This window comes from Capronia coronata (assembly GCF_000585585.1).
Source record: "Capronia coronata CBS 617.96 chromosome Unknown acBCG-supercont1.5, whole genome shotgun sequence".
Lineage (NCBI taxonomy): Eukaryota > Fungi > Ascomycota > Eurotiomycetes > Chaetothyriales > Herpotrichiellaceae > Capronia > Capronia coronata.
In genome coordinates, this window is record NW_006912897.1 from 128,419 (window position 1) to 139,270 (window position 10,852).

Here is a 10,852-nt window from a genome sequence, read left to right on the forward strand (position 1 = left end):
GGGTACCGGTCGAAGCTGGTGTTCACCAAAAGGCCAGGGTTTTAGAAGGTCTGACCACAAAGGCTTCTGCGCAAGCTCGCTGCCTTACCGTCAATGCTGTTCTCACCGCGATACTTCTTGGGGTGCCCGCTCCACGTCACCGAACCATATAGAGCGCTAGCAAGTTACTCGTGGTGATGAGTACTGCAACCAGCACCCTCCATCTGGGGTCATTGTCGCTTGGAGAGCCAAGTTGTCCACCGAATAAGAATAGCATTCACTATTCGGATTGACTTTCCAGCAACGAATAAACGGGGGCGTTGAGCTTATCCCGGCCTCTGAGGAAGGTGAGCTCGATGACAAAGATGTAGCCGAGCAACACTCCCCCACATTTCTCTACCAGAGTACCGGCTGCTGCTGCAGAGCCGCCGGTGGCGATAAGATCGTCGACAATGAGGACTTTCTGGCCCGGCAAAATCGCGTCGCTTTGCATGGCGAAGGTATCGGTGCCGTACTCTTTCTGATATTCTGCTGTCTCAAGTTTACCGGGAAGCTTTCCAGCTTTTCTGACTGGCACGAAACCCGCTCCCAGTCGTAGCGCGAGCGTCGGTCCAAAGAGGAAACCCCTTGCGTCGAGTCCAACGATGACATCGGGAGTATTCTCAGGGCCGAAGCTGTCCAATACGAGTAGTTCGTATGCCCGGATAAGATCTTGGTGGAGGTTGTGAGAAGAAAATAGAGGAAGGATATCTTCGAACAAAATGCCTTTCTGCGCCGACCCTGTCAGTGGGTGTATTAAATGAGCAATTAGATCCGAACCTACCTTTGGAAAATCTGGATATGTCCTCAGTCCAGATTTCAGCCGGGCTGTCAGTTCCTGCAGCGCTTCAGGACTGGCGAGTTGGGAGGCTGTGAGGGTTAGCAAGGTTGCAGATCTCAGACGGCGGCCAGGCTCAGCATACTGGAGGTGGAGGCATTGGGCTCTGATCGCGAGGCGCCATGACTGGAGATGTTTTCTCCTGAGGGCGTCATGCTGGAAGAAAACCGCTGGACGAAAGAGCCGGGGAGACGAAGAATAAATATGGGACGAGGAAAAAAAGATGACAACAAAGAGCCGTTGCACAAGTACGAGAAGCGCAGGACGAATCAGTTGCGCATGCAAGGGCGTCCACTGTTGGGGAGGGATCTGGTGGAAAGACGGCGCCGAAATAGTACGCGGCGCTACTATTCCACACTGCAGCGAGTTGCCTGTGGTGTTCGAGAGTCGAGGAGGAGGAGGTCCAGGGCAGAGTGATAGATGGATGCAGTGCAGTGGGTGGTTGCATGAGAAAGTTACGAAGCAGTCAGCCTGCGCGACGCAGGAGAAATCTTAGCAGTTCGGTAACTTTTCCAGCACTCCAGTGACGTGATTTCTGGCGAGCAGCAGCTGTGGTAGCATCCCCGACACTTATCTCGACTCTTTCGGGCAGTGATGGGCGGCCATTGACCATCATTCAGCCAGCAGCAGCTTGCATGCTGCGACGACGAAGGAAGCCGTGGCATGTGTTGTTCACTGATAAACTGATACTGGCAGCAGTCGAGATGGGTCTGAGATAGGTACACACTGCATGGCAGTGGATGGAGGGACTTCCCAGGTAATTACTGCCATAGGACTCTGCGATAGAGAGTGGGATGGGTGCCGTGGGCCGCAGTCAACGCCGGGTAAGGCCAGAAGTGGGATGTTCCCACGATAGTACTAGAACTGACAAGGGACGGCGTCTGACGGGCTCACACCATTGAGGTCGTCCTAGGAGATGTGTATGTGTTGTGTATGGGTGGGATGGATGCCATGGATGTCAAAAGGTGTAGGTTGATCCAGTCACGATATGGCAGTCTGCGCCCTGAGACAGACCCTGCACCATTATTAGGTACCTACCTACCAGGTATCTTAGGTGATGAGTGACTACCATGTAGCTACAAGACCTACGGGTACCTAAGGTATGCGGTACCTCTCTGTCAGTTGCAACCCACCTACCTGTGTAGGTAGGTACGTATCTCAACCTATTACGATCCTGCCGTCGGCATGTGCATCTCATCCATCACACTGCGACAGCACTAGCAGCAATCAATCCACGACGCGAGCACTGAACAAGAAGCCTACAACAAACAGGGTATATTGTCAGCATTCCTGTCTTGGATTCGTACTCTTGTCCCCGCCAACCTGCGTCCGTAGATGCGCAACTTGTGTTCAGACAGCCGGTTGCCTTCCATCCACGCCGAGCCGTTTTACACCACATGTATCGTGAAATCGTTGAGCCGTCAAGCGAAATGGCGCAACGGCGATCCTCCTCGATCACCCTAAGCTTCCACGGTCGCTCGAGATCCCTGCTGTAAGAGGATATGTTCTAGATTGTATGATCAGAACTGCTGCACAACGTCGATCAGCTGCGATCCCAACCCTGACAGCTGCCTGTGCGTTTGTCTCGAATCCCAACCCTCTGCACTTATCCGAATACTCAAATGGGGACTCCACGGAAAATTACCCGCTGAGAGTTTCTCGCATATTGGGCAAAGGCGGCGAGGCAGATATTTGAAGTAGCGGTGACCAGGACGGCACTGTCAACAAGCACATTGTGATGGAACTACTGCAGCCAACAGAAGCCAGCCTCAACCTTGATCCTGGGCCGATGTCATACAAGAGAGCCCTTCATCCTGTTTCTCGAATGGCGGTCTATCATTATGAGTGCTGCGTAAGGTATGCGATTGTTCAACACATTCTGGTACGCCGAAGACTCTGACAGCACAACAATGAACCCTGGTAACGCCTCTCGCTGAGACCATATATGTATGTCCTCGAACGCTTCTCCGTGTCGAGACGACCTTTCGTGGCTGGCATTCGTCGCCACACCAGATATGAGAACATGAGATTGTGTCGTGTTCTCATTACGACCTTCTGTCGGCTACTGCAGAGTGTTGTGGCGCCAGCAGATAGAGTGTCTCGTGAAGACCCATGTGTGTTCGGCAATCGTGCTGTTGACTATAATCATGAATAAACAAGAGTGCTCAAGCCAATGCGCGCTATCCGAGGAAAAGGTGGAATTGTGAAAGAGGCTGCAGCATTCGAACTACTATCTGACCATCATGACAAGAAGTCTTGAACGCTGAGGACCTCCCGCGAGGCATATTAAATGTAGTTGTTGTTATAGGTAGTACTTGATACAATGTATATCGTGAATGCTTGATGCAGTCTGTACCGTCAACCACCCCACCAATCGAATTGGGGCGGTGAACACTTGCTCGGTTAAATATCGGTAGCAGTAATTCCTCCAGAAATAATTTCTCAAAAGTCCATGCTGAAAGATTGCAAGATCGTCCTCCTCAGACAGGCAGCACCACCAACACGGATTTCACAATGATTCAACCCACCGCAGCGGATGATTTTGTTCTGACCCTGTCGGACAATGAAGAGCTTCCGTTGAGCGAGTCGGAAAGCGACGAGTTGCAGACAACCACGCTCGCCTCGGGCACGAAGCGAAAACGGCACGAACCTGCAATCAAGACTGCCCTGCAGAACAAAAAGCAGAAAAAGCAATCGAAAAAGCAGGCCGAGCCCGAACGTGAAGAGTCGGTACCCCCTTCCGAAAGCGGAGACGAGCAAGGTGTTCAGGATGGGGCCATCGATCCAGATTTCGAGTTTGATGTAGGCGCCAATGGCATACTGGAAGACCTGGATGATTTTGATGGATGGGGAGAGGGGAAGGCAACGAACACGAACGGCGATGGCAAGAAGAAGGGCTTGGACATAGATGAGATCATCGCTCGCCGTGCCGCAAAGAAACAAAAGTCCCTCGCGTCTCAGAAGGCCGACAAAGAGCAGGACAATTCTCCTGCGGACAGTGACGACGAAGATATGGCCATACCTGACTTCGAGGACGATGAGCTTCTAGCCGAAGACACGTTCGGTGCCAATGCTGCCTCAGAGGATGAGGATGAAGCCTCGGCCGGGGAGGAGGATGGGGAAGAGGATGAAGATTCTGGAGAGGAAGCACAGGAAGACGAAAATGCTTCCGACGACGATTCGGTCGCTTCGCCTACCGCCCACCCCGACGACCTGGCTTCTGAGCACTCAGATAGCGAATCAGACACATCGACCTCGGATGCAGAGGAGCAGGCGAAACGAGCCGCGTTCTTTGCCCCTGAGGACAAAACGGCAACAGCACAAGTCAAATCCGCAGCTTCGTTTCAACAGTTCTCATTGTCCCGACCGATTCTGAAAGCCCTGGCGGCACTATCTTTCACCGCACCCACCCCGATTCAAGCCCGTGCCATTCCCGTCGCATTGCAGGGCTTGGACGTGGTTGGTTCTGCTGTGACAGGCTCTGGCAAGACTGCAGCATTCTTACTCCCAATCCTCGAACGTCTCCTTTATCGTCCGAGGAAAGTCCCTACAACCCGGGTGGCGATTCTGATGCCGACCCGTGAACTGGCCGTCCAATGTTACAGCGTTGCCACTGCCCTTGCGCGCTTTACGGACATTACATTTGCGCAAGTCGTTGGAGGCTTCTCCTTGAGAGAGCAGGAGGCCATCCTGAAGAAGCGACCCGACGTGGTCATCGCGACGCCAGGTAGATTCATCGACCACATGCGCAATTCCGCCAGCTTTGTGGTGGAGAACATTGAGATCCTGGTCTTGGATGAAGCAGACCGGATGTTGGAGACTGGATTCGAAGACGAGCTAAATGAGATCTTGAGAACCATCCCCAAGGGTCGGCAAACCATGCTCTTCTCTGCAACCATGACAGACAGTGTCGACAAACTCGTGAGAGTGGGAATGAATCGTCCCGTGCGGCTTTCGGTCGATGCGAAGAAAAGCACAACCGCGGGCCTGGTGCAAGAATTCGTTCGCCTACGTCCAGGCAGAGAAAACACAAGGTTGGCGACCCTGTGCATTTTGTGCAAGGATTTCTTCACCGAGCGGACTATTATCTTCTTTCGGCAGAAAAAGGAAGCCCATCGGGTTCGCATTGTCTTTGGACTGCTCGGTATCAAGGCCGGTGAACTTCACGGCAGCATGTCCCAAGAACAGCGTATCGGCGCCGTCAACTCGTTCCGCGAAGGCAAGACCACGCACCTCCTCGCGACTGATTTGGCCAGTCGAGGTCTGGACATCAAGAATGTCATGACGGTCGTGAACTACGAAGCGCCTCAGACGCATGAGATCTACGTCCACCGTGTTGGTCGCACTGCCCGTGCAGGCCGCTCCGGTCGGGCTTGCACCATAGCAGCCGAGCCAGACCGCAAGGTCGTCAGAGCGGCAGTGAAAAGTGCCAGGCAACAAGGCGCCAAGGTGGTGTCTCGGGCGGTAGAGGCGAAAGAGGTGGATGCGATGAATGCCCAAATTGAGGCGATGGAGTCGGAGATTGAAGAGATCCTCAAAGAGGAAAAGGATGAGAAACAACTTGCCCAAGTCGAAACGCAACTGACCCGGGGCGAGAATATTGTCAAGCACGAGGCTGAGATTCTTGCGCGGCCGAAGCGAACATGGTTCGAGACCGAAAAAGCCAAACTTGATGCCAAAGCCAGAGGACTTCTGGAGTTGAACGGCCCCAATGGTATCGTGAAGGTCAAGACCGACAAGAAGAAATTGAGCAACAAGGACAAGAAGCGACTCGACGACAAGAGGGAGAGAGTGGAAGGCAAGATGTGGCGGAAGGGCAAGGATAGCGAGGCCGCCGTGAAAAACGACAGGAGAGAGCGGAAGCTCGGAAAATCCAAGAGTAAAACAAAACCTAAGATGGGAAAGGGCAAGACGAGGAGATAGGAAAACATCCTAGTCCCCAATGCTATTTTTCAGAGACAATTGTTCATGGCTGTTTCTTCGCTCTGTGGTAGTGTTCGACTCATATATGACATGTCGCTCGTGGACTGAGAGGATATTGTGACATTGAACATCGATCTGACTCAACGAGGCCAGAATTCCTCCCATCGTGCTACTTGCCAGATACACTTGTCATTGATGACGCCTCTGCCGGAGCATACATGCACCGTAGTGTCCGGCTCGAGTCTTTTCCTCGCAGGGCATCGACTTGATTTGGAGAGGCGCACTCATGGCTTGGGACAGGTGAGTGTTCCCTTGGTGGCACAGGCTGGCATTAAGAGCCGCGCCCACATGGTGTTCGTATATCCGGCCTGTGTCCAGAACCATGAAGCCCACGGATGCGAACCCATTGCTCGTAGCACTTCTGTGTTCGGACGATGAAAAGCGGCTGGCCTGCGCTGGCAAACCTGGATGGGGATCTACTTGTGAGCCGCTGGTTTTAATTTGCCTTGCTTGATCAGATCATCCACCTTTGGTGGCAGAACAAGTCCGCTTCTATCATTTCGCTTATAGAAATCAGCAACTACCTGGGCCGTCTTGGCAGGTTGGTCCTCTTGAATGAAATGGCCTGCCTCTGGGAAAACCTGAAGCTGGTATTTGCCTGATCTTGGGTCAGTTCCAGTAGGGTGGCAGATGCGGCGATTTTGACCATATAAACATACCTTGCATTTGCCCGATCATGAGCTCTTTGTCGAGCCTATCGGTCCCGGCAAGAAGTAGCAGCTTCCCTCCTCGAGACTCAAGGAACTTCTTCGAAAGGCCAATGAACCAGCCTTCCCAAAATGGTTTTGTGGAGGCCAAATCAGTGCGCCATGACCATGTATCGTGTGTCTTGGACTCTATAAGAAGGGGTGGGACAGAAACCCTTGCTGAGGTAGTGTTTCGTATTGTTCGAGATTTGAGATGCCATTCAATTCCGGAAGCAAGTGAAGGGAATGACTTCGGTCTTGTCGAGAGATAGGTGTCCATACTGCGTAGAGCATCCATGGCAGAGCCTTCCACGACGTCCAATACGCCGTATGCCAGAAGAGAATTACCCAACAGCCGTTCATGAGCCACCTCGGTCACAACGGCGCCTCCAAGACTGTGACCAACGAGCACGATATCAGGCAAGGCAGCCCATTTCATCTGTGCCTTGACCGCGTTGACCACGAAAGCCACGTCTTCAGCCAACGTGGTCAAGCTCAAGTCTTGGACAGATAAAGGGGCGCCTGTGGAGGTTGCGGTCCTGGTCTGTCCGTGGCCTCTAGCATCCAACGATAAGACGCCAGCATTGGGGATCAATTTCAGAAACTCCGCGGTGAATGCAGCGAATGACAATCCCGAAGATCCGGCGCCATGGTGAGTGACGATCATCGGACCGGAAGACGAAGGCGGAGTTAGATATACATGATGAAGGATGGTCTCGGAGGGTGTCTTCTGCTCCAAGAAGAGTTCCTGCGAGAAGAAATCGTCCCAGGGGAGCGGCCCTGAGCGAGACCGGTTGGTGGCACTAGACAAAACAGATCAGCGAGATGGGAAGATGGAACGAATATGGAGCTCCATGCCTTTTTGGTTTCTCGAACAGATTCCGACTAGGCGATGGGACTATCGTGCCGGTGGACGAGGCGGAGGAGGCGGATGAGGAAGAGTCATTTGGCGATACGGGACGGATCTCGAGCGAGTCCTCCGGCGTGCCATCCTCTCCGTCAGCAATAAGAGGAGGTTCTGGAGGGAGACGAGAGAGGTGGGCACGTGCAAAAGAGCGTTGAAGCTCGCTCATGATGGACCCCTGTGGTAGATGGAAGGTGTAGGATGCAGTGGTTGTAGTTAGGCACGCTCCCATACAAGGCTGAACTTCACATATGCGGAACTGACAGCGGTTCGATGCTTGTGGCGCTGTCTGGTGATCTTCATCATGGGGGAGCGGGTGGGATGGATGGATGGAGGAGAGCGAGGCTCGATCTATCTACAAGGATGGCCGTCTACGAGCCGATGGCGCAGGCAGGCTCCAAAAACGCCAGACGAGCAGCTCACAGGCGGTGGCCGGGGCCAATGAGGCCTAGGGAGCCTAGCCAGGCGTCCACAGACTGACGACGATCTTTGGGGCCAACCGAATCTACCTTTTAGGTGTAATCACCACCTGCTGGTGTCTACCCCAGTTAAAGATAGGCCTGGATCTCTCTCCTTTGTACATCAAGAACCAGCTTCAAGGATTCCACGCTGAATTTGCCCCCGATGCCGCGGAGACATGCATCCAGCACCAGCCACACTGCACCAATCCACATTCTGGCCAACGAATCATGCCACTCTCGACGTGGATATGGCATCCGCCAGGTGAACAAGCTGGACACTGGCAGTTCATGCGACCAACTTCAAGTTGAACACGGCGAGATTCTGCTAGGGATCCCTGTGAAGCACAGCATGCCTTCTGATGATGGCGGGCACTGCCTCTGGGGCATCTGAGCCCCTTCCAATTATTTATTTAGCTTGGCCTCCTTAGCCCCGCCTGCGGTGTGCTGCCATTAGCTCGCTTTACATAATGACGTCGTGGTTAATCCATCAGCTATTGTCGCCTTCGTCTTCCAGCAAGATTGACCTTCCCGTTGTCCCATCACCAGAATATTGTTTTCAGTTGTTGCTCCTCTCTTCCGCCGTTAAGCTGAGTTGATTTTTTTTAGCTTCTTCTAATGAGAATGAGCCCTGGCAAGCATCTCGTCTACTTCGAATAATCCCGGCCAATAATCTATACTTCTGGGCAGTCTGGGATATTCTCCAAGCCTTCCTCAAAACTGTTTCAACTGCACATCGGTTGTCCTTCGTTTCGCCGGTTCTTCGCCCTTCTCATACTTCGCCATGGTGTCTCTCTGGGGAAGTGGCAAGAAAGATGACGACGAGCGTGACGATCAAGACGACCACCAAGTAGAAGACGAGACTGACCAGCGCGCAACCTCATCTCGTAGCCAACCCGCGAGACCTTCAGACGATGCCAACGAACGGACCAGGCTATTGCCTCGCCATGAGCAAGGTGTGGGCTATCTGAGTCCTGATGATCCAGCTGTCAGTCTTCTGTTTGTCCCTCCTCGAGTTCTAGCACAGCTAACTGGCGGCCAGGTCTCGCCGTACAACCTGTGGAGTGTTCGGGCTCTACGATGGTTTGAAGTCCTCTTTCTGATGATCAGCTGCCTTTGGTGGGTATTGCTGTTCATCTCCATCTTTGTCAGCCCTCCGCAAATGCACTCGAGAGGATCGGGCTTCTTCGATGTCGCCTATACCACCTTGACAATCGGCAATATCCTGACCGCCCTCCTATTCTTCGCCACCCCTTCGGCTGCAATGAGCATTCTGAGCATGGCTATCTCGGTGCTACTGCTGATTGACATGATCATCATTCTGGCTGTCTCTCGGATTAGGGCCGAAGAAGGCTGGATTGGGATCGCCTCTGTGATTTGGGCTGCGCTGATCGGCTTCTACAATGTTGTGACGAACAGAACCGTCAAATGGGGCAAAGCTGAGGAAGAAGAACGTCTCACTGGTCGGCAAGAGACGCGACGGACACTCCGAGAATGGTGTGCAGTGTTCACAGCCACGTTTCTGATGACCGTTTACGTTGTCATTGCTATCTTGCTTACTGCGACCCTCGTATTACGTTCAAGAGATGCAACCCTCCCCGCTCCAGGCAAGCGTTACCTTGTCGACGGCGATAAATACCGCGTGCACTTGGCATGTGTCGGCCAGCAGACATTTACACCTGACGGCAAACCCAAGCCCACCGTTCTACTCGAGGGAGGTTACATGCCTGTCGAACACACGTTCCAACCATGGGTGCATGAAACATACGAAAATGGTACAATTGATCGCTATTGTTATTGGGACCGACCAGGGCTGGCGTGGTCCGACAACGCGCCCTCTCCACACTCTGCCGGAATGTCTGCGGACGCCATCTCAGAGGCGTTGGCAATTTCAGGGGAAGACGGGCCCTGGATCTTGGTCTCCGCTGGTATTGGCACCGTGTACAGTCGAGTCTTCTCTGCCAGGCATCCTCGGGTGATTGCAGGCATGATGTTCATTGACGGACTGCACGAAGATCTCCTCTATAAAATCGCTAGCCCCGGACGAGGATTCATTTTGTGGGGACGTGGCATCATCTCACCTCTTGGTCTCGATCGGCTAGCTGGGGCTCTCTTCAAGGGGCGTACGAAAGAAGACCGTGTCTACGGCAGATCATCATACCAGGGGGGCAAATTCCTCAAGAACAAGTTGCAAGAGAATCTCGTTGCTGATTCACTGACTAAAAACGAGGTTGTCAGTGCCCGAAACATCCAGGACCCCAAGGTGCCATTGGTTGTGGTGACCTCGGGGGTCCATCTCCGGCGGGACAAGGACTGGGAACGAAAGCAGGAAGATATCACGAAAGTGACGGAGAATTTGGTGGCATGGGACATCGTGAAAGGTGCGCCGCCCGAGGAGATATGGAGATCGCCGGAAGGAAGGCAGATCATGGAGAAGCGGCTGGGTCAATTGTATAAAGGTCATTAAACGGCCTCATGTACCGGGACCGTCACAAACAGCTGGTGTGAAGGCTGAAGTCGATATGTTTGATTATAAGTAACACTATGGCGTCGAGAGGGTTGGACGAATGCGACGACAGCAGCACGGCGTGGCATCTTTTTGTATGGGGTTGTTTTCCCTCCGGCAACCAAAAATATCTATTAGCTCTTTGTTGGGTTCGTTCCTTGACTCAAACAGCCAAACCTTTGGTAGTGAAACGGGTGGCGAGGCTGCATATGGACAGGATTCCGATCCTCAGATATCCTCGAATACCTAAGGGGCAGTTTCACTTTTATAGTACGCACTGACAAGGCTGCGTTGCAAGGGGAAGTATGCCGAAGAGGCCATGACGCAACAGTCGGAGCCTGCACCCTGTGCACCCACTACGTACCTTACCTTACTACTATAGTTCGGGCATCGATTTGATTCGGACTGCGCCATTCGGACTTCATTCGCAAACAGAGCGCCAGCGGTATATTGTGAATT

At 53.1% G+C, this 10,852-nt stretch overlaps 4 protein-coding genes across 4 annotated transcripts; 2 read left to right on the top strand and 2 right to left on the bottom strand.

The window, feature by feature from the left end:
- Nucleotides 1–259: 259 nt before the first annotated feature.
- Nucleotides 260–1,011, bottom strand: A1O1_05739 (adenine phosphoribosyltransferase; the record flags this gene model as incomplete). The annotated part of the gene is made up of 3 exons (XM_007726623.1): nt 260–748; nt 803–888; nt 942–1,011. The coding sequence occupies 3 exons, from the start codon at nt 1,009–1,011 to the stop codon at nt 260–262; spliced, it is 645 nt and encodes a 214-aa protein (XP_007724813.1).
- Nucleotides 1,012–3,370: 2,359 nt separating this feature from the next.
- A1O1_05740 (uncharacterized protein) lies at nt 3,371–5,779 on the top strand (the record flags this gene model as incomplete). Its single annotated transcript, XM_007726624.1, has 1 exon — nt 3,371–5,779. The coding sequence occupies one exon, from the start codon at nt 3,371–3,373 to the stop codon at nt 5,777–5,779; it is 2,409 nt and encodes an 802-aa protein (XP_007724814.1).
- Nucleotides 5,780–6,255: 476 nt separating this feature from the next.
- On the bottom strand, nt 6,256–7,598 carry A1O1_05741 (protein phosphatase methylesterase 1; the record flags this gene model as incomplete). Its single annotated transcript, XM_007726625.1, has 3 exons — nt 6,256–6,437; nt 6,499–7,328; nt 7,366–7,598. The coding sequence occupies 3 exons, from the start codon at nt 7,596–7,598 to the stop codon at nt 6,256–6,258; spliced, it is 1,245 nt and encodes a 414-aa protein (XP_007724815.1).
- A 1,073-nt stretch (nt 7,599–8,671) lies between these two features.
- On the top strand, nt 8,672–10,354 carry A1O1_05742 (uncharacterized protein; the record flags this gene model as incomplete). The annotated part of the gene is made up of 1 exon (XM_007726626.1): nt 8,672–10,354. One exon carries the CDS (start codon nt 8,672–8,674, stop codon nt 10,352–10,354), a length of 1,683 nt encoding a protein of 560 aa, XP_007724816.1.
- Nucleotides 10,355–10,852: the final 498 nt, after the last annotated feature.